The 23,206-nt window shown below is 42.3% G+C and overlaps 1 protein-coding gene across 1 annotated transcript in view; it reads left to right on the top strand.

The window, feature by feature from the left end:
- Positions 1-3,616: 3,616 nt before the first annotated feature.
- The window catches only part of ASXL3 (ASXL transcriptional regulator 3), a 112,362-nt gene continuing 92,772 nt past the window's right edge, over positions 3,617-23,206 (top strand). Inside the window, exons 1-2 of the mRNA XM_054394661.1 lie at positions 3,617-3,807; positions 4,474-4,708. Coding sequence (XP_054250636.1) covers positions 3,617-3,807; positions 4,474-4,708 — 426 coding nt within the window. The remainder of the gene's footprint in view (positions 3,808-4,473; positions 4,709-23,206) is intronic.

Below are 23,206 nucleotides of genomic sequence, written 5' to 3'. Positions count from 1 at the left end.
AGTACTTGCAAGTTACCCAATCTGGTTTACAATGTGTCACAGAGACAGCAGTAATATATTTACACATACACATGTTCATATTAGGTATGCTGAGCTTTCAGCCATGGTTCCAGTGGCTGCTGTTTGAATGCAGTTCACCACTTCTCAATTTTCATAGAATCATAGAATTATTTTGGTTGGAAATGACCTTTAAGATGGAGTTCAACTATTATCTAACACTTAATACCTGGTGCTAAACCACATCTCTGTGTCTCTTAAACACCTCCAGGCATAGGGATTCGATCATCTCCCTGGAGACCTTGTTTAAGAACTCTTTCAGTGAATTAGTTTCTTCTAATATCCAACCTAAACAGTCTCTGGTGCAACTTGAGGCCCTTTCCTCTCATCCTGTCACATGTTACTAAGGAGAAGAGACCAACACCCACCTGGCACCAACCTTCTCTACAACTCTTTTTGTTGTAGAGTGTGAGAAGGTCTCCTCTGAGCCCCATTTTCTCTGAGCTAAAAAAAAACAGTTCCCTCAGACACCCCTCCTAAGACCTGTTCTCCAGATCCTGACAGACTTATTGCCAATTCAGTCAGAGACGCAACAGTGCTGGGTCCAATGCATGCAGTAAATGCTATCTATAATCAATAGGAAATGCTTTCTTCCAGAAGCTGAACTTGACCTTTTTCAGCTGTGCTTCTAGACTTAAGATGAATTTTAACTCCTTTAAAGCAGCAGTGTACTGCTCTGTTAAGTAACTTGGTTTCCGTGTGTGCTGGCAATCTTTATTGGATACAGCTACATTTATTGCAGAAAAAATAATCATGTCAGGAGAAGAGATTTTTTTTTTCTATCACAGAAGCCCAGAGAATGCACAGCAACTCTCTGCTCTGATCCAGCAACCAGCATAAGTAGTTTTCTGTCTCCAGCAAAGCCAGCGCCATTGTGTGACCATATGATTTCCAACCAGTTGCATGTGAACAACAGAAGGAACTTGGGAGCACCCAGACTTTGCAGGAATGATGCAAATGAATTAAATGGCAGCACAAATACTTGTCTCTTTCCTTCCCCAGCTGAACAAAAAGGGTGTGATACCAAAAAGATCATTCCATGTGTCCACAGAAATACCAAATGAAAGTCTGATCCCAACTGAGGCAGGCAATAGCAGAAACCTCCCAAATCATCCCCAAAAAATCCAGAAAATCAAATTAGCCTTAGAGGCTCCCTGAGCTGCTTTTACCTGACAAATGTCCCCCTCTATCCAAAGCCAATGCTTTAACATCAGAGCTCTCCAGAATAATGGAAGTTCAGTTTATGTTAAGTGAAGCCACTGGATGAACAACTGGACTGTCACCTGCCTATGAGCAGCTGGGGATCTAATGCAGAACATTTCATTCAGTCTTAAAACAGCCACCCATGATAGGAGCGGCTGATAAACCTGCCTGTGCTTTTTAGTTTCTCTCCAGCTGCAATACCGAAAACAAGGAGGGTATTTCAAGGGCAGTTTTTATGGGATACTGAATTACTACAGATTTCTTCTAGCGTGTGGTATGAGATGTGGATGAAGCCTATATGAGGTAGGGATGGAAAGTTACCAAAGGCAAGAAAATACAAAAGAAAGAAAAAAGGAAGTAGGACAGGGACATAAAGGGCAGAAAATAGTCAAAGAAACAAAACAAAGAACTGATACTGATAGCAAGCATTTCCTTTCTAAGAGTTTCTAAAGTGACAAAGAAGGTATTCAGTAAACAACACAGGAATATGCAGCTGTTGCCACAACTGGATGATTGCAAAAATTTTTACAAACCTAACTGCATCAACCCTGAGTAATTCCAGTTGAAACAATGCTTCTCCCAAGAACATTTCTGAGCCATATTCAAATCCTGTGAGCGGTACTAAAGCCTGGGATCAAAAGTCTGGGATCAGCAGCAGCTGTTTTATAATTTTGTTTTGTTCATGGGCTTATATTACAAAATCTGTGAAGGTGTCATGGTGAATGACTGTCTACCCTCTACCATTTCCAATGAGAAGACAAAGATGAGGAGGAAGAGTGGGTCGTGCCTGGAGCAGGAACACTGTACACATCTGAGCACTCTTAAGTGTTTTGAGAATGATCTCAGGTCACCACCACTGCTCCCTTCACGACTGCCCCAATCCTTTTCTAGGTAAAACAGCCTAAGCACTGTGGTAGCTGGAAGTGATTTTTGGTTTGTTTGTTTGCCCAGTAAACTGTACATTTGTGGGAAAACATGGTTTAATGTTCCCAAAGGCAGGAAGGTAGGACGGCGGAGAGGTGCCACTGGGAGAGGGATGAAGGAGGGAGCAAGAACTGAACAGATGGGATACACAAAAGCCTGAATAATTTCTAACTCGTTTTATTCTGCACAACAAATGCCAAATACGTTTCAATAGCACTCCAAATATACTTTGAGGAAAGGGAGGAAATGGGGGAGAAACCCCACACGCCAATATCCTGCAGCTCAGGAAGGTGTGCTAAATCCTTCGCATTTCGTGGGTATCTTAATCCTCGGTCATCCAATAAAAGTAAACATCCTTCAGCAATTTTACGAGCCCAGCATATCAACTCCTTTGTTTACACTGGCACAAGAAGATGTTCTTTCCTGTTCCGACACGAAACGGAGTTGGAACGCTACCTCGGGATCCCTCCGAGCTGGCACCCGTCTAGCCGAGGCTCGCTCTGCCAGCTCTCGGCACGACGCGAGGATAGCACCGGCGGGAACAGCGGCGGGAACGGCGGCGGGAACGGCGGCGGCCACAGGCGCCACAGTCGCCTCGCGGCACTGCCGGCACTGCCGCCCGCCGCAGCTGGACCGCACTGACCGACGGCTGCCCCAACCGTAAGTAAGCTCCAGAGAGGAGCTCTCACGCCGGGGAAGGGCCGGGCCCTATTTTCGTCTGGGTTTTAGCGAACGTCCGGAGACAGCAGCGGCCTGCGAGGGGGCAGACTGAAGGGGCCCCAACGAAAACCGCGGCGCCAACACTAGCGACCCGGCGCCGCCGGTCGGCCGCCTCCTCACCCGCCCCGGCAGCGCCCTCAGCGCCGCGTCCCTGGGGAGACGCCCCGCCCGCCGCGCCGCGCTGCACCACGGGAGGTGTAGTCCGGCCCCCACGGGAGCTGAGACCGGGCCGAGCCACGGCGTCTCTAGTCCCGCCGCACCAGGAGAGCTCTGGTCTGGCCGCGCCGGGCCCCCCGCGCTCCCTCCCCGGCCCGGGGGCAGAGCGGCGCTGCGACCGCTCTCGCGAGGCTTGGGGACGGGCGCGCTGCTGTCGGGCGGTCGCTTCGCGACAGGGATGTTTGGTGCGGGCGCCATTCCCCCGCGTGACGTCATAGTGCATTGTTGTGAGCGTAGCGGAGCATCTCTCAAGCTGTCAGCTGTGCCGCCGCCGCCGCTGCTGCGGGGAGCTGAGCCGGCCCGGCCCCCTCTCCCCTCCTCCTTCCTCCTCCTTCTCCTCCTCCGTCTCCTCCTCCCCCGCCCCGGGGGCTCCAAAGCTCGGTGTCACCGTATCATTGTCCGTGCGGAACCCCTCCGGGCCCCCCCCCTCCTCCTTCCCGGTCCGCCCTTCCCCCGCCCCCCTCCCCCCCAAGAACCACCTCAATGAGATGCAAACATGAAAGACAAGAGGAAGAAGAAGGACCGCACCTGGGCCGAGGCTGCCCGCCTGGTAGGTGCCGCGGCAGTATTGTGTGTGTCTGTGTGTGCGCGCTGCGCGCGTCCCGCCGCCGCCAACCCGGCGCGCTGCCCGCCGCTTTGTTACCGGCGGCTGGGGCCACTGGGGCGAGCGTGCGTGCGTGCGAGTGAGTGAGTGAGTGAGTAAGGAAGGGAGGGGGAGAGAGACAGAGGAGCGTGTGTGTGAGGAGGAGTGTGCGATAGGGACTTCTGGCCAGAGGAGAAGGAGGGACAGGGAGTGTGTGTGAGGGACTCTGGGCGAGAAGGAGAATGAGGGAGTGTGCGGGAGTGTAAAGGAGTGCCCGGGAGTGTGAAGGGTGCCCGTGCGGGAGTGTGTGTTTGTGAGCGGGAGGGTGCGAATGCCGTGTGCCAGGCAGGGTGTGTGCGAGGGAGCTTGTGCGAGTTCGTGCGTGAAGGGTGCCCCAGCGTGAGAGAGCTGGGGCGTGCCCCAGTGTGTTGTGTGAAGGGGGTTTGGTTAGGGGCTGCTTTCCCCCAGGCCGTACCGGGCAGCCCGCTCCGCTCCCAGCCCGGTGAGCCCGAGCTGGCGGCACGGGAGGCACTCGGCTCTTCTCCGGTCACCGCCTGGAGAGGAGAAATAGCTACATCCCTTCCTCGGTGTATGTGTGAGGAAATGCCGATTCTTTTCTTCTTTTGCATGTGTGTGTGTGTGTGTGTGTGTAAATATCCAGGAACTGTTTCTATCTCGGCAAGTTCATGCATTAGACATCCCAAGAAAATCTCTGCTTTTAATTCTAGAGAAAAGTGAAATATCCGGGAACTGCCATTTCGTTCCTTTAGCGCGGACAGGAGGACTGGGGTGAGGGGCGAGGACGTTAGAGAGAACTCTGTCCTGGGATTTCGCTTCACCCTCTCTGCTTCCCCCGCCGAGCAGAAAAATACCCAGGGCAATCAAACCCACTTCTGGAAAGGCGCTGTGGCTCCGGAGACCTATTCCATCCGTACTTCATTAAGAAACTGTCTCACTTACCCTACTGTATCTGTTTTCGTGATTCCGTATGATTGTTTGCTGAGTGTAATGGAGCACATTGTTTGTGTTGGTTTTCAGTTTTGGAGTATGTCTGGGCACTCTCCATTCTAGGGATTTTACAATGAACAGTTGTGCACGGTACAACGTGCATGGTTGTACGCGTTTGTATGGGGCTCTATTTCAAAGTTGGGTCTGGTGCAGCTTTAGTTTGGTGTGCAGAAAAATTCCAAAGCTAGGAAGATAGATTGCTGGTTATATTGCTTTTTGTATCTACACAAACTTTATCTTTTATCCTTCTCTGATACAATCTTAATTAGGTAATGTGTTTGTGCTAAGGGTGCATCTGTTTTCGGCAGTGGGTATTGATATCTGACTACTATTACTTGTTTAGTCGTTAAGCACGTTTCTTGTTGAAATGTTTCCACCTTGTTTTATCAGTTACCACATAGGAAGTTCAGCCTCTCTCACCTACATAAGTAATGATAAAGTATTAGGCAGCCACTACCTTTAGATGTCTCTGTAAGCTGTACCGAGGTAGTTCTCATATGCTTGGTCAGTGCTAAATTCTGATGTGGCTGGTTGCTTATCCTACAACGTTTTGTAATAAGCTTTAGGGAAGATGTTCTGATACAGTGTTGCTACTGCCCTCTTATTTCTCATGATTGTATCAAAAGTTTAACTGCAGTAAAACACTCACCTTTGCCAAATAATTTTGGCAGTGGGTACTACTAGAGTACTTGTTTCTCCATGCTTTAAACTGGCAACATGTATTCAAAGTTCTGGTATTCTAATTACTCTCTCCACATGCTGCTGCAGTTGCAAGTATGAGCTGTATTTTGTTCTACTAACGTGCATAAAGGAATTACACTGTATATGGAGTAAAATTGCTGTTCCCATGTGGTCTGATGCATGTAAAAGTTTAAAGCCTCTAGAGAACAAAGGCTGAGCCGATACTGAGGAGAAGGGCTAACACTCTCTTGCTTTAATGATGTCATATCACCTCACACTCCTCCCAGAGGGGTCATGATTTGCTAAAATCAAGTGAAAGAGAGACACTGCTGTATATAAGTTGTGGAGAGATAGAAGGTCCACAGTGTGGTTTTGTCTGGCCAAGTTATGGAGCACTTGTTCCAAATCTGTTATGTGAGTGATATGTTGTACTGCTCAGAGCAACTACAGCCCTGCACTGAGCTTCACTTGTACAGTGACGTGTGTTTGCAAATCACAATGAAAGACTGAAGCCAAAATTACCACTCCTTACAGTGTTTTATGTTAGGACCCTGATGGTTCATTATGACTTCGTTTTCTCTGGATACATCAATAATGTATTACTGCAAGGTTTGATTAAATCAATTTCTTTCCAACGACAAGTAAACAATGAAGTGATTGATACCTACTCACAAAAAACCCGACTCATGAGTTACCTAAATCAATATGTTGTAAGATGGTGTACTGCTGAATTATTTTTAGGAACAAGAGTTTGAATTAATATACACAGCAAATGTATGGCTATTTATGCATAAAATTTTCCACAAAAGGCCTTATATTACAACAATGTTAGAATCTCAAAGAGAAATGCTAAAAAGTGTGAAGTGATAGAGGTTGACATTGCAGATGTTGCTTTTTCACTCTGTTGTGCACATCCAGATTTTACAATCTAGACATTAAATGACAGACTTGCCTGCTAGTTTCTCAAGTACTTAGGCTTACTCACTTGAGATGCTGATTTTTAATTTTACTTTGTTGCATGTAAGATGCCATACTTAATTTCCTATATAGCTTTCAAAGTCAGTGCTAAAATACATTTTTCTGTTATGTTTCAATCATACATGCATAGCTATTATTAGTAACACTCAGTAGCTTCCTGAACACAAATGTTTCTATACTTAAAACATGCCTATGAAGTTAAGTATTTTGACCTCTGCTTTACCCATGCAGAGCTGAGGCACAGAATGATTAAGTACCTTACTCAAAGCTGTGCAGGAAATCTGTGGGAGAGGCAGTTATGATACCAACAGCATCTCTGTAGTAGTTCTGTTTCATAGTCATAAAATCATCTTCCTTCTGTGGCTACACTTTAGCCTCATTTACTGTCTGTTGCTGTGTCTCTTACAGTAATTACGAGAGAAATGGATATGGTCATGTCTCTATATGCAATCTATATTGAAACTCATAATGCACCATGTTATAGTTATGGATAAAAGGTGTACAAAAACTGGACTCGAGCCTGAAATCATTACACAGCTCTTCATTTCCCTCATCCACAATGAAAGAAGCAGAAGTGCTTTAGAAAAACATATTACATGACAGCATTAAAATATGCTGTAATGTGTAAGTCTTCAGTGGTGAGGCTCCAAACTGTTAGTCAGTGTTGTGTTTACTGGTTTTTCATATTTGGCTAAAGGGTCTTTGAAAACTGAAGTTTCTGCAATGCAGTGTTTTTTTGCAAGCTGTTCCCTTAATTTTTAAAACATAAGCAGGAAAGGACTCCCATTATTTGCAGCTCTTGCTGTAAATACCATGTATGCAATACAGGCAGCAGAACAAGAGGCGCTGGCATGCCCTCCACTGGAACTTGCGTTTTGTGGAAGAAGTCTCCTGCAGAGAGTTGAATCTTTCTGTCTGCGACACACTGCTTTTATTCCTCATGCAAGTCTGCTTATCTTAGGGCAAGGCATAGCCCAGCTTACAAGCATTCCTGAGAAATGAACGCATGTGCAGGATCAGTGGAATGGGGGCATACCACTCACAGTTCATGTTACAGAACCCATTTTGTAGAACATGCGTTTTTACAGACAAAATTGCAACCTGTCTTTACAACCTGCTAAAGGGCATATCTTTGATGTAGACCTAGTAAGTCAACTCACATTGTACTTTGCAGCAGACTGCAGTAATGCTTTGTATGACCTGGGCATTATTTCTGTACCAATTTTCTGGGTTTTGTGTATTAATAGACTAAGATAGAACACTTAAAAGAACAAGAACAAAAGAAAATCTTTAAAGGAAGGAGGAGAAATGTCCCATCTTTCCTCTGTCAGTTGATCCTTATTTGATGAAATTGTATTGTTGTTTTCTGGTCATACATGAAACTCATAAAAATTGAATAGGAAAGTTAAAACATTTGAGTAGCTTAAGCAATTTATAATGATTTCTTTCAGAGAAAGCTCATGTCCATTTAGGTTCCGCTGTTCTTAAACACACAAGGACTTTTAAGCAGTCACTGCAAATCCTGAAGTAGTGAATTCATCCTCTTAATAATTTCATGCCATAAGATGCTGCATGAAAAATACTGAAATGAAAAATACTGAGAACAAAATATGCCCAAGGACACTCTGCCACACAAGAATTGATAACAGTTTTAAGTAGGTAGCAGTGATCCAACTTTTATCATCTGACTGCTAAACAAGATCCTTTGTTATTTGTGATTCAGAAAGGTGAAAGAGGCCTGAACAGTGAGTGGAGGCTGCTTTCTTTGGGAATGCAGAGCTTAGCTTATGTCTGAAGTGCAGAACATCTGCCTGTGAAGGGTGATAGTTTATGGTAACATTTTAAAAGGATTCTTTATGAATAGCTTGCCCTTTTTATTGCCCTCTTCTCTTTCCTGTAAGTGGTGTTTTGAAACACAGTTAAGTCTCCACCACTAGCTAACAATAAAACAGAAAAAAATTCCAGTAAGGAGAACAGTTGTGCTTGTTGGGTTATTCATGTGTTGGATCTCCTCTCCAGTATTTTTGCTCTTTCTCCAAATTTCATTCTGGAAGGAAGGTTTTATTGTGTTGCTGAAGACTGCTTTACAGTGCTGTGGAGAGTCTTCATGGTTCAGGTGATGTGTGCATATTGGGTGCATAGTACTCATGCCTTAATTCCTGTATTTCTTGCACTAGTCTCCTGACAAGATTTAACTCTTAATGAAGTTATTTTCTTCTTCCTGTAAACTTTAAGGAAATTATACTAATTAATTAAGGAAACTGGTACTGAAAAAAAAAAAACCAAAAAAACACACCACACAAAAAGCAGCAAAAGCTGGTTGAAACTGTTAGCTTGCACATTACTGTTTTATGTGGCTGGCTGTCCACAAGCTGATTGCTGCTTCATCTGGTCTGCTAAGATAGTGTAGTTGAAACAGATCATGTAGCAGTATGGAAGTATTTTTGCATTACATCTTCATACTTGAAGACCACTAATGAAACAAAAAATTAGAAGAGTAACTTCTGTGTAGCTAGACCATTGATGATAATCCCTTTGACTTTTATCTTAAGTCTTTGCTTTTGTTACTATAAATAAAATTTTAAAGCATTGTGTGAAATGAGCTTCTTGTAGCTTTAAAAATAGGAGATTTGATATAACTTTGTTTTATGGTATTAAGGATTTCTTTGTTGTTGGCTTAACAGAGACCTACTATTATTTCCATATTTGTTCTGAGTTAATTCTCTTTCAGACGTGCAGAAACGCTGTGGCTTGGGAAATTTTGATGGCCTTTCCCTTTGATCCACAATCAATGCTGCTTTGAAGAGCTGTATTTTATTTTGATTTGCTCTAGGGTTTCCTCCAATGTGTTTTATTCAAAGTAATTTTTGCACTTGTTAGACAAGGTTGAACCTGCACATTCAGGATTTTTTTTACCTTCTGTGGTTGTGTTTTAAGTGTCAATACTTTACTTTGTTAGTATGAAATACAGAAATTAGTGTATTGTATATTTTTAAAAATATTTTAAAAGGTGATCTACAGATAAAATATAAATATGATCTGGTTGAGCTCACCTGTTGCATTCTCCTTGGCAGATTGAGAAGAATGAGATTCTTACTCTTGAGACTTCCCTCTAACCCTTGATGTCACAAACCTTTAGGAAGGCAGGACATTAAGTCAGGAATGAGACCTGTCTTCATTAATATCCCATTACTTCTATCAATGCAGAGTAAATAGGAGAAAAACCCTTACAGGATCCTGAAGGTGAGCATTGCTCAACAACGTGAAGGCCTTCTTAGTGCCTTAAGGTATGATTTAATGCTCACTGTTACAATGAATGTTTCCAGTGGCTTCTGGCTTACCTTTCCTTGTGGAAGAACCAATATTTTCCTGTCACACCACATGCTTTTGTTGAAATAACTGATCTTTTTTTTTTCTTCTTCCAGCAGTTGACAAATTGCTCACAAATGTGATTTGGTCAGTTGTGTGTGGAACAGGTGAAATCATGTTGAAATGCTTTCTGCAAACCACACCCAAGGTCCTACCCACCCTGGGTAAATCCCCATGCTTCTCAAGGACAACAGATTGGCCATAGGTGGCCCACTTAATCTCTTATGAGTTTGAGCAACAGTCATTCTCCCCAAAGAAACCCAAGTCATTGATGTATTTGCCCTCTGAGACTGTTCTGTCTTTGCAAAGTCCTGCTAGGTAGTTTCCTATTGCTGGGTTACTTTCTTGGGAGGAGATGTACCTACTGGGAATGTGAAAAGGATAAAGAAGTGCCTTCTTAGCTGCAGCTAATCTTGGTTTGAAAGGATGAACTGTGTCTTTCTGGCTATCATAGAATCATAGAATCAGTCAGGGTTGGAAGGGACCACAAGGATCATCCAGTTCCAACCCCCCTGCCATGGGCAGGGACACCTCACACTACATCAGGCCGGCCAGAGCCTCATCCAGCCTGGCCGCAAACACCTCCAGGGATGGGACCTCAACCACCTCCCGGACAACCCATTCCAGGTTCTCACCACTCTCATGGGGAAGAACTTCTTCCTCACATCCAGCCTGAATCTCCCCAATTCCAGCTTTATTCCATTCCCCCTTGTCCTATCACTATCCTAAAAAGTCCCTCCCCAGCTTTCTTGTAGCCCCCTTCAGATATTGAAAGGCCACAATAAGGTCACCTCAGAGCCTTCTTTTCTCCAGACTGAACAGCCCCAACTCTTTCAGTCTGTCCTCATAGGAGAGGTGCTCCAGCCCTCTGCTCATCCTGGTGGCCCTTCTCTGGACACGTTCCACCATGTCCATATCCCTCTTGTAACAGGGGCTCTAGAACTGGATGCAGTACTCCAGGTGGGGTCTCACCAGAGCTGAGCAGAGGGGGAGAATCACCTCCCCTGACCTGCTGGCCACACTTCTCCTGATGCAGCCCAGGATCTGGTTGGCTTTCTGGGCTGCAAGTGCACATGGACAGCTCATGTTGAGCTTCTCGTCCACCAGCACCCCCAAGTCCCTCTCCTCAGGGCTACCCTAAGCAGACCTGAATATGTAAACATACCTAAATATATCCACTCACAAGTATCATACTTCAGCACAGACATTGTGGGTATCAGGACAGGTAATAAGCTGTCTGGCTGTGCATGCTTTTTGCAAAGAGCCTCCCTGGTGCAGTGCACTGTTTGGGGCTGGGGACTGCCATTAGTGTTGGAGTGATCTAGAGCAACACCATTCACTTTGGTCTAAGCAAACTCTGGTTTCTGACATGGGAGCAGGAACCTGAACAGGATCTGATGTTTTCATCCTTTGAATGTCAAGAGCTCAGCTTTCTTTAATGGCTTGAGCTCAACAGGAGAAGGTCTGTAGACCCTGGTCTGTAGCTTTCATCAATGCTGGAGGACCTTTTAGATGAGGTTTTTAACATATGGGATCCAGCTGTTACATTGCAGGTTCCAAGTCTGATGTGGCATCCTGTACCTCAGATGTCTGAGAAGCTTTAATTTGTAGTGTAGCATTTAATGTCTGTCCAACAGCATTTGCCACAGTTCAGTCTGTTGTTTGAATTGTCAGGCACATTCACAGACTCATTAAGAGGACTGGGCAATAGTTCTCTGTAGAAGACATTCCAGATCATGTCTTAGATTATTGCTCATTATTTTTGAGCATCGGAAGGTATTTATTTAGAAGTCATACATTACTTTAAAGCTTGTCCTCCTATATATATATAGATTGGTCTGAGCAAGCATGTGATCTTGAGAATCTCCTCACTGATTGTAGAGGTTCAACTTTAGGGATCATTATCCTGCATCTTGAGCATAGCATCTTGAGTTACTTTGGGTTAGAGAACTTAATGTTGGTCTTTTTGTGGAATTTCACATCCTACTTAAAAATAGAATGGGGTCACTAGGAAAATGAAACGATTATGGAAAGTTGTCCAATGGGTGAGATTTAGAATTCAAATGCACTGTTAGGTGTTTGCTTTTCCTGACAGTGACAAGACAGAAAACATCCATTTTATTGTACAGATTGAGAATTCTATATCCATTTAGTGGGAATGAGCTGGTGCTCTGCTATTTTTTTGAGGCTTTTTTGGATTTGGTCTCTGGATTTTTATCGGCAGTTTGATGTAGTGATGCTGCAGCAGGTTTGTAGTTAGAGCAGGAGTGCTTAATGCATTCTAATCTATCAAATAATTTGTTTCATTTATAATGCAGGTTTTTGAGACATCTTGCTAGCGTTCATCTGTTTTAAAAAGAGAAAAAGAAGTAGAATAACTTACTTGGGCTCACTGTCTAGGCTGTGGAATGAGCTCAGGAAATCGCTGTTGAAGACATTTTCAAAGAAGTTACGCAGAAGATATGTTAATACCTTTCAGTTACTGGTTTGAAGATGACCCATAGCTCCAGTGTGTACCTTCCTGGAGATGTCAGGGACTGTTAAGCATTTGCCTGGATTGTTCTTGTACCGAGGTCTCTTGGTTTGAAACAATTCTAATGTTTTTCTGTTCAAGAATAAGAAAAATCTGTGTAGCCAGTTTTGCTGCATTGGCAATCCTTGTCAAACAGGTTGTTTGTCTTCTTTTTGTCCTGTTCCCGGGATGCTGTGCTGTCAAGTTGTGTTGCATTATTAAACATCTCCTGTCTATTAAGCACATGTCAGCAGAAGAGCTGGACAGTTCAGCAAGAGCTTGAGTGCATCAGAGCAGATTGTAGAAAAGGAAGGTGAAGCAGTAGCATGGAGCATGAGCTGTCTTTTAAAAAGGCTACTAATCTTTAAAAATAATTGGTGGAGATTCTTGTGATGATTTACTTCACCCTGCCCAGTACATCTGTGCAGCTGGAGACTTTCAATATAGATCACAGTACAGCAATGGCCTCCTGGGCAATAGCTGAAGTACTTTTTTGCCAGGAATCCCAGTAGGAAATATTTGATGGGAGGACAGAATGCGGATTGCATATTTTGATGCGGTCCTTCGAAATCCTGACTTAGCAGCCCAAATTTTCTCTCTCTCTCTATATATATGTCAAGTATTGGGTTATAGCCCTTTGAAACCCACTGGGAGAATCACAGTAACAAGTCTACATGCCTGGGACATTTGGCCTGCCCACAACAAGCCCTGGCATCCCTTGGGTAGACAGCAATAGCAAGAAATGGACACTGTGCCTGGCTCTTGGGCTGGTCCAGCTGAGTGGTTGTTTCATCTTAATCTCCATGCTAAAATGCTGTTCCTCTAATGAGTTTTCAGGGATCAACTGACTCACTACCAGTTTCCCTTGTTTCTTTTGGAATGAGAGCTATCCATCTGAGTGGAACTTGTCAGTGATAACAAACCCTGTATCTTTGGTATGGACTGACACTCCTTGTTCTTAGTAAAGTCTGTTAGTGTGGTTTCTAGAGCATAAGATCAACCTCCAAAGAGCAGATGCTGAAAGAAAATGGAATTACTGCTTTAACCTAGCTTGAACACTGTGGTTACACTATGAAGAAGGATCTTTCCCGTTCTCTCTGATAGTGTTTCAACAATGGTGTTCCATCAGGTGTCTGTGATGTTAAAACATGGCCTTATTTCAAAGTTGTAGAAGCACTTAAGTAGTAGAAGGCTGTGGTTTCACAGGGTACATTTGGAGATATTTATAGTTTTGGCCATGAAGTCACTGTGTGCATTCATTGCTGATGATTATTGCATTTCCTAAGTACCTCCACAGGAGCTTCGTGGTACCTGTGCTGTGATCAGGCCTTCACAGTAAATGTTTGAAGTTTACTGCAACCATTGTGGGTTGTTAATTTAGCCTTCAAGCCCACAGCAGTGGCAGCACTTGAGAAGAAGACTACAGAACTCATAGGGCCATCTGAAGAGGTTTCCAGTGAAAGAGGTGGTAAATGTGGGAGAAGAGAACAGATGCTCAACTGACTGACGAGTGCAGGATCCAGAGCTAGAGATAAGCAGTAAGAGGAGTGGGCAGAGTGCAAGGTTTTGAAGATAAAGTCCATGTCAGCCATTGAGCTATTACGTTTCATGGTCTGTGTACTAGATTGAAAACTTCAATCGAAGATGGGAAACTAGAAAATGATTTGGAGTAGTAGTGTTAAAGTAGTTGATCAGGAGTGTGTTTTATGGATTTTGGAAGTTAGATCAGAAAAAAAAAAAACTGTCTTCTTGTCTTTCACTCTGTTTAGAAAAAACAGCCAACCTCCCCCCCCCAAAAAAATTAACAAAACCCAAGATATCTTTGTCTGTGAAATTTGTTTGGCCTAAGTTGGACTTCATTTTATTTCATTCAGGGACCTGTCAGAATTTTGTGTAGATTAATGTCTCATGAGATAATTGTTAAAAAAAGAGAACACTCCTGTCTCCATTCATCTGTAGGGTTACCTGCTTTACTTGGAGATAGACTGTTTGACACATTATCAAAACATTCTCATCTTACTGTAAATTCTCCAAATCTTTTAACACTTCCATTAAATTAAGAAAACAAAACAGAAAAAAGAAAATCTCTGTGTAGTCCGTTGTAACTGTCCTTAATGAGGACAGACTCTGTTTCATACTGTAATTTGCATGTGCTAACTCATTATATTAATGTCTGAGCTGTAGGAGAATGTTTCAAGCTATTTAAAGTGGTGTTAAATAAAGTAAAATAATGCTCCTATCTTCATTCTGAGCCAGATCCACAGAAGTGGCTGCTGGATGACTGAGGTTGTTACATATGCATGGTGGTGGGAAATGCTTCTGAAAGAGCTTCAAAAAGAATAAGAGGTTTAAAAAAAAAATTCAAAGTCCCTGCACCTGTTTGCTGTTATCAGCATTCTTAGAGCTGTGATGGCAAGAAGCTTCATGTGTTAGTTAAAGTGCTGTTAAATGTTGGAGTTAATTTTACAGAAAAATATGGGTGTGGGGGGGGGAAGGGAAGGGGTCTGGGGAAAGCATTCTGAGGATTACTGTTCTGAAAGAAATGCAGGTTTAAGTGCTACATGCGTACATAATAGTTGTGAAGCTTATTGCCTTTAGTACTTGCATACACTTTCTGGGATTAATTGAAGAGACTGAAACTGGGTTTATGTCTGTTGGCATGTCATGTGGTGAAAAGAGTGTGTGCCTGGGTGACACTGGTGTCATCCTGGGGAGAAACATGGTCGTGCTGTGTTGGGAAGCGGTGGTGTAGAGATGGAGATGTTCTTGTACCAGTGAGAAGGAGAATAGCTAATATACTGAAGGGAGAAAAAAATGTCTATGACTGACAGTCAAAGACATAAGGGGAAAAAATGCTTCTGATTTCTGGGATAAAATTGCATTTCATTTCCTTATTTTGCTACCATTCCACTTAATTAGCTAACCAGCCGAAGTCCCCAAACCTTCATCTGTGAAGTTTGGATGTTTCTCACTCTGGGAGTATAAGGATCACAACGAAACACCAAGAGGAAAAAAAAAAAAATCTATCTTTTTTCTTCTGTAAAAGATGGGGCCTTTGTCTTGGAAATAAATTGCTATGTTTTGATTATGTTGCTTTCTGTTTGTTGCTAGAACAACTTCCATTATGGGCTGTCTCAGCCAAAGGGGTGTTGTTGAAATTATAAGTATTCCCGCTGAAATAATTGAAAAGGCTAATCTGTCTTCTGAAATACTTTCTCATCCATTTGGTTGTAAGATCTCCTATTAGAGTTTTCAGAATTGGTTTTAAATTATCTTGCCTAGGTTATTTCCAGAGCAGCAAAAAATCCCCAAATATAGGATCTCCCATGCCCAAAAGTCTGTCTGACATGATGCTTAGATATGAGACTAAGGTAGTTTTCCTGTTGTGATTCTGACACCTTGGTTTATGTTTGTTTTAATTGCAGAGGACACAGCATGTAATCCTCCTAAATATAATTGTATGTCTTTTGGATGAGATTGTCTGGCACAGTTAAAGGAAGACTGCGTTCCCTGCATTTGAACTGTAGGGCTAATCTCATTACTGATTCTCGTTACTCCAAGGGTACGGTGTGAGTTCTGTGGTTACACTGGAAACCTAAGCTGAAGCAGTGTGAGTTTTCCATAAAGTAGTTGTCATTTTTCTGCTCATTTATTGCTAGCTGGTTCTTTTTGAGGGAAGTGGAAGATATAGCTAACACTTCTGAAACATTAGATGTAAAATGATGTGCCTAAACTGAATTTATTTGCCACTAGCATTTCCAAGGAGCTGACAGTTTTACTACTACGTTTGCTGAGGAGATATTACTTTGGGAAAACTCAGATCCTCCTGTCTATGTATATTGGTGCTCTCAGAAAAAGAATAAAACCCATGACTTAAATGTACTGTATAAGAAATGTGTTTACTCTCTCTCCCCATTTCCTTTTATTTTGGGTTACAGTTACTATCCTGATCGGTAACAGCTGAATCTGCTCAATCTATAGTGAGAGGTTTTAGGGTAAGAAATATGCTGTGATATTAAGGACCCTTAGGAGCTTGTCTTGAGCAGGAAGCCTGGCTTTATGAGACATCTCTGCATTTATATTCCTTTATGAAATCCTCTGTGACTCCCCTCTGTTGACCAATTACTTCATTGTCATTCTGGAGTTCAGTGATGGTAGTTGCATGATGTGTGTGGTTGATGGCCATTTCTCCCTGTAAAACTTGGTCAGTAGTTGTCCATTTTGAGTTGGAAGTGGTCAGCCAGTCATGTAGCCCAGAACAATGCCTTCAAGCAGGTTCAAGAGTTTGGAGCTTCCAGAACAATTGCAGATTATCCTGAATATTTTCAGGTTTCCACCCACAGGGGGCAAGGCATGCTCTGTATTTTGCTTTGAGATCTGATTACAAACTGTTCATGTAACAATCAGTGTTTTGTCTGCTTATGAGCTCTGGTTCTGAAGCCATAGTTCACCTTTCTTCTTTATAGGCTGGAGGTCCTATTGAATTTGTTTCCCAATGCCAAGTGATTGCTCCTATTGGTTTCAATCTCTAAGGGGAATCAGCCTCCAGCTGGTAGATGGTTGTTCTGATGAGGACCCATTGATTTTTCTCTCCTCTCCACTTACCATCAATAAGAAATGTCCTTAGCTTTCATGATACTTCTTTCCTGCCATAATGTTGCCCTGTTACGGGGCTGGTCTCACTGTCAGGGCTGGGCTCAGTTGCTGATCGTGTTATGCGTGGCTGTGATTAACAGCTTGATAAAAATGTTTAAGTCAATACTTGAGAAGCCTAGATAAAGATAACACTCTGTAGTGAGAGCTTTTTAATAACCTGTTCTATTTGATCTAAACCAATGGTAAAGAGTTGCTGGCTTTAACAGGGAGAAGAAGTGCTTTTATATCAAAGGTTAAAATTTACCTGGCTTGGTATGATTATCAGTACCCAGAAAAGGAGAATTTAAGAAAATACAGCCACTCCATTTTCCATTTTGGGGGAAAAGTAGTTTTTTTCTCTTTAACTGAACTTTTGCCCATCATGGTTTTTTTTTTTTTTGTGGGTTTTTTTTTTTTTTTTTGTTTTGTTTTGTTTTGTTTTGGGTTTTGGTATGTGTGGGTTTTTTTTTTTTGTTGGTTGGTTGGTTGGTTTGTTTTTCACCACAGCATTATCTGCAGTAGTTACTTTTGTATGGAGGAGTGGGAAGCATGTAAAAAATATTGTGTGCATTTCCCCAAAGTGATAAGCTTTTGAAAGATGAATAACTTCAATGTAGGATGGTCAGATTGTTTTACAAGATTTCTAGGAAAAAGTGAACACGTAACATCTCTCAAAACTGAAAGAAAGCAGCTCCCTCTATCATGAGGTTGGTTTGTGTTTATGTATGAATGCAAACAGACACAGAGTCGTTATGTATGTGCTCTTTCTAATCTGCCTGTATTGTGACAAGTGTTTCTTAGTAATAGTTGTTAAATAGTGTATTTTTCAAACCTTTGAACAGATGCTACCAAATATCACTGCAAACCACCAGTGTGGACTTCAGTTCTGCAATAAATGGTGTATTTAACAGGACACATGTGGGTGGACTTAGGTGATGAGAGGCACAGAAAGGACTATGTGGAAAGACTGCTGAGAAGGACGAACAAATAAATGACACAAAATAGACAGGAGTTAGTGAACTGCAAAATATTCTCCTATTTTTGAAAATCTTAGATGAGTAATTGTCAACTGTGCCATCTGTAAGTACTGTGGGCTTCCAAACTTGTGGCAATTAAAAGTGCCTAGCATCCCACTCCAGCCCTGTATTTTGTTCTGTGTACAAGTCAGTACTGAAGACTAATCTCTTATGACATTAATCGTCTCATGAGGAGAGACGGAATAAATCACAGTAGCCCTTCCTCTCTTCACTCATGAAGATAAATGCCGTAACACGATGGCTGATCTTTGTTATGACACTAACCATTATATATTTAACAGAGATAGCAAAATCCCACTGACAGCTAACAAAAGAATTCTCTCTTTACACATTCTATGAGAAGGCTGCATTTCTTTAGTTCAAAAATATGACTTACGATATCTGCTCTCACAGCAATTTAAGCAGTAGATCTGGACTGTGCCAGTGAACTCTCTTCTGTACACAATGATGTCATGATTCAGACTAATGAAAACTGGTGTGAAATAATTGTGCAAGCTTTGGAAGGGAAAAACCTGCCTAACACCTAAGGACTTTTCATAAGGGTGTCTAGCAATAGGACAAAGGGAATGGTTTTAAGCTGAGGGAGAGTAGGTTTAGACTGGACCTTAGGAATAAGTTCTTCAGTATGGGGATGGTGAGGCTCTGGAATAGGCTGCCCAGAAAGGTTGTGGATGCCTCCTTGCTGGGCATGTTCAGGGCCAGATTTGATGAGGCCTTGAGTAGGTGAGTCTGAGAGGCATCCCTGCCTATGGTGGGGAGGTTGGAGAAGATGATCCTTAAAGTCCCTTCCAACCTAAGCCTTTGACTTAGGTTCTTTGACTCTTAAAACCCTACTGTTACATGGTCGATTCTGACAAGAAAGAATAACTCCTGTTTAAAACAAGTGAGCAAGCAACACCCTCTACCCCACAAAAAAACCCAACACAGAACTAACCAACCAAAAAAACCCCAACCAACCACCACCAAAAAACAACCCCCCCCCAAAAAAAAAAAAACTCCACAAAAAAAAGAAACCCCTAGACCTAAAGCTTTCATAATTTTTCATTTTGTGGAGATTTTGGGTTTTCATTTTGCCTCCTGTATTGGAACCAGTGGGTTCGAGGCACTGAAAATGGCTTTTTATTGTGTCTGTAATTGAAAGGGGCTTTTTATTTTTCCAGCTTTATCACTTGCTGTACACCTCTTGGGAAATTCTTCCCAGGTTTTCTGTGCGTTAGACCCATTCTGGTCTTTCTTTCTGGGATAAAATTGGTGAGAAAGATTCTTAGTAATTTTCTGCATTTCTCTTTGCTTATGAATTCAAAAGGAGTGATGCTGTGTATTGTCCTGTGATTGAGGAACAAACAACTGAATTGTGAAGTTTATGGACTTTCCTTGTGAGGTTAAGAGGATCAGTGTGGCTTATACTGGCTTTTCACCTAAGCATCAAAACGTGCTGTAACTTTCATGAGGTAGTTCCATGCCTTCTATTTGACAGAATTAGAATAGAAGGGTAATTTTTACACTTTTTACGTTTGCTGTCTTTAACCATATTTTAGTAGCACAGACAGAGGTGCTTTTGGGTTGGTTAAATAAATTCATGGTGCGTCCATGGAGTCAGTGTCAGCTGCAGCATGAAACTTGTCTCACCCTTTTAATTTTACCTGGATGATATACTTAAAATGGCTGAAACTACTATGTCAGAATATTTAGGGAGAGTGCAGAGTTTAAAATAATTTATTTGTATTCTGCTATCCTTTTTTTTTTTTTTTTTTTTTTTATTCTTTTTTGCCTCCTGGAGATCTTAGGTCTGTATCTTTAGGACGCTGTCTAATAAGATAAGCTCTGATAGTAAAGCAGTGGCAAGAAAACCGGCATAGCTGTCACCTCCTGTTAAATTTGGTACTTTCAGAGACTAGCCAGTAGGAATTTTATTTCTCACATTAGAAGTAACCCTTACACATTATGTTTGCCTGAGGAAATTAAGCAATGAAGGCTTTTAAAACAAGCACATAATCATTCTCTCTGTTGATTTCTCTGGGAAGTTTTACTCCTTTTTGTTTATTTTGTTTTTCTATGCTGAAACATAAACAGCAAAGCTTTCAGCATATGTGGAAGAAAATATTTAGGGTTTGGTGCTTCATGTACAGAAAGAAAATGTTTGAGATTTGGTGCTGCTTAGTTGTGGGGATGTGTTTAACTTGTTTCCTTTGTAGTGATGAATGTATTTACACTGGTGGTAGTTCTTTCCTCTGTTATCTGACTGGGCACTCATACCCATTCTGCTCCATTAGTTCCAGTCACTGAAGCACAGCCTCCTCTGGTTTTGTACAGGAGTAGGTGCCAAAGGGGAATTTTTATCCCTGCTGGAATTAGAGGCATTTTAGGATCACGGCCTTTGTGATCAGGAAGTGAGTGCAGATTTCAGTAATGTTTTTGGGTGGCAAAGCTTTTTGCTCCTGACCCCTTCTCTGGGATAATGATTTGTAGTTGTAAACAGCTTTGACCCATGTTTTTCAGCTGGGTGCACTGGTGGAAAAATGGAAACTTCTGCTTTAGACTTAAACAGGCAGAGAATATGGTCTACAAGCCAGAGGTTCACAGTACATTCTGTCCTGTCAAGACCTGAGAGCTACATCATGTGCTAGCATCCCGTTCAGTATTGACTTATCTAGGCATGGGTTTGGGGAACCCAAGGCAATAAACTACATCTGTATGGTCATGCTAATGCTCAGCAGATAGAGGACATAGGAGTATACAGTGGGAGTGTACTGTGGTATGGACAAATGAAAAAAGCTATTTCATTATGGATCTGGAAAGGAATGAGATGAGGAAGTTTGGGATACTGCAGACCTCGAAAGATGAGAGTAACAGAGGGTAGAGGAGGGCTGGGCAGAGCGAGAAGCAACAGGGCATTGACAGAAAGCAAGAAGAGGTATGGCTTGCATGGCTAAGCAGAAGTCTGGAGGCTGGAGTGCACTGTCAGAATTGAGCAGTCATTTTAAGAATCTGGATGCTCTATCACTTGAATTGAAGCCATTGCTTGTAATCCTGCTGGTAACAATGGAAGCCATACCGGGGTAGCAAGTTTGACATCCTGCTCACTGGGGTATATATCTTTAATCCTGATCTTACAGAAATCTTACAGGATTCTGTGTGCTCACTGGGTCCATCCTGTTAAAATCACTGAGGTGTTTATAGATCTGTGCTGACAGAGTCTTTAAGTGAAAGCTCCTGATTGCTTGAACAGGCTGATTGCATCAGAAAAGAGAGAAATACGAAGCTTTCCTTTTGTTCTTGTATGTCCAACTGGATCAATAAGTTATTATAAGTCAGTTGGTTAGGGATGAAAACTTTACCCTACATTTTCTCATGTGATGTACAAGGCCACTAGCAATGGCAAGATGTCATTGCTGCTAGACCTTGTGCCTTTTAAAGAAATAACACAATTGTACATTTAATTTTATCTGTATTGTAATCTAATTTCTTCTGAATTGAAAATGTCAAGTGTACAGTTTATATGGAATTTCTAAAGCACTGTTGCTGCCTTTCTATCCATTTGAAATATGACATTATAAATACATTTTAAAAAGAACAGTACAAGAGTCCAGACATCTCAGAACACTCATCAAACCAGACAGGATCTATTTGAGATCTTTTATGTTAGAATAGATTGTAGTGCATCTTCCTTACTTAGTTTCATTCCTCTTTCCTCTTCTTTCCTGTGTCATGTGCCCTCCCTCCTCTTGATCTTCTTTCTGTTTTCTCCTCTACATCCATCTTGCTTGTTCTTTCTTCCTCCGCTCTGTACCCTACCCTGCCCTCCTCTCCTAACCATTTACCCATCTTTGTTCACACAGAGGGCTTTGAACTTTTACCAGACTGCTGATAATTCCCCGACGACTAAAGCCGTTAATCAAAAATGAATACAAAAGATTGGAGTGGGGCATTTCCCACAACAGAAGTCAGTCCTCCTGTTAACCTCACAGAAGCAGCAGGAAAAGACAATGCTGGATTTTTTCCAAGGTGCTGTTCTTGTACCCTGTTTGGGACTCCCGTCTTTCAATTCATTAGTTTAGTAATGGGTGGCTAGAAAATATCACGTATTTATTGCTTAGGAGAAAGAAAGTTATTTTTTCTTTTATTTACCCTGCTGTCTTTGGGCAGTAAAGATTGTCTGTTGAGCAGTTCAGCCTCTCTTGTATTTTATCTGGTGAGTGGGAGCACTGGCAGTAGCTGTTCTGTTCCTCTTTCTCCTCCCAAATTATTTAAATAATGTTCTAAAGAGAATTGGTTCAATTTAGTGAGTAATGGCTCATCCTATAGTTTGACCAAGTATTCGTGGTAATATGATCCTGATTTTTATCAGCTGCCTGACCTTCAGGCTGCTTTCAGAAATGGAAGAGTGTTTGGTGGGTTGCAGCTAAGTGTACCCTGGCCACATAGTCAGCGTCAACAAGCCCACTAGGCAGATCTGGCTGCGGCTTTGGGACCCCAGCACATTATCAGACCACCCTTAGCAAGGGCCATGTTCCATTCGCCTTTTTTCTTGCTGTCCCTTTGCTTGTGTTCCCTCTAGTGGCTGAAAGGCAAACGATGGAGCAGGTCTGGTTCAGATGGTCACTATCAGCTGTGTATATCAATTCAACTAATTGCTTCATCAATTATCTAGGAGTTCTCCTTTGATACTTTGTAGGTATGCTGAGCATTCAGAATTTCTCTCTTATGTCAAGCAGAGAGTCTTGACTCTGCTCTAGAGTTTCATTGTCAACAGTTCATTGGAAAATGATTTTTTTCCTGGTGTGGTAGCTGATTTTTTTAAACGGTTGTCGATGCACAGAAGATGATTGATGGCATGGTGAGAAAAGGAATTTGGATTTCTTCTTGTCCCATATAACTGGACTTTTCCAGTGGAACTGGGAATGTACATGTATCTGTGTAATTATTGAGTGTCTCTGGACTTGTGGTTGATAACATGTAGGTGATACAAACATAGCAATTTGTCAGGCTGCTACTGTTTGCTGTGAGGTTTGATTTCCACTGTGCTTGGTGGGGTCTGAGCTGTCTCCTCTATGAGCTATTAACCAGGGTTTTGAATGAACACCAAAAATGGGTTCAGTGAAGTTCTCTCCCAGATTGTCCTGATGGGTATCAGAGTGCTTGTCCTAGTTATTTAGCAGCTGCCCCTTTTTAAGGCTGTGGCTGAATGGCAGGAGTAAATAGAGCATATTTGATCCTCTGTGATAGGGGTTGCAGTCAGTGCAAACCATTCTTTGGCCATTGTCCTTCTTAGCAAAATACATC

Source organism: Indicator indicator, chromosome 31 (assembly GCF_027791375.1).
Source record: "Indicator indicator isolate 239-I01 chromosome 31, UM_Iind_1.1, whole genome shotgun sequence".
NCBI lineage: Eukaryota > Metazoa > Chordata > Aves > Piciformes > Indicatoridae > Indicator > Indicator indicator.
Note: the sequence above shows the minus strand (reverse complement) of the source record. Positions and strands in the feature narration are given on the sequence as shown.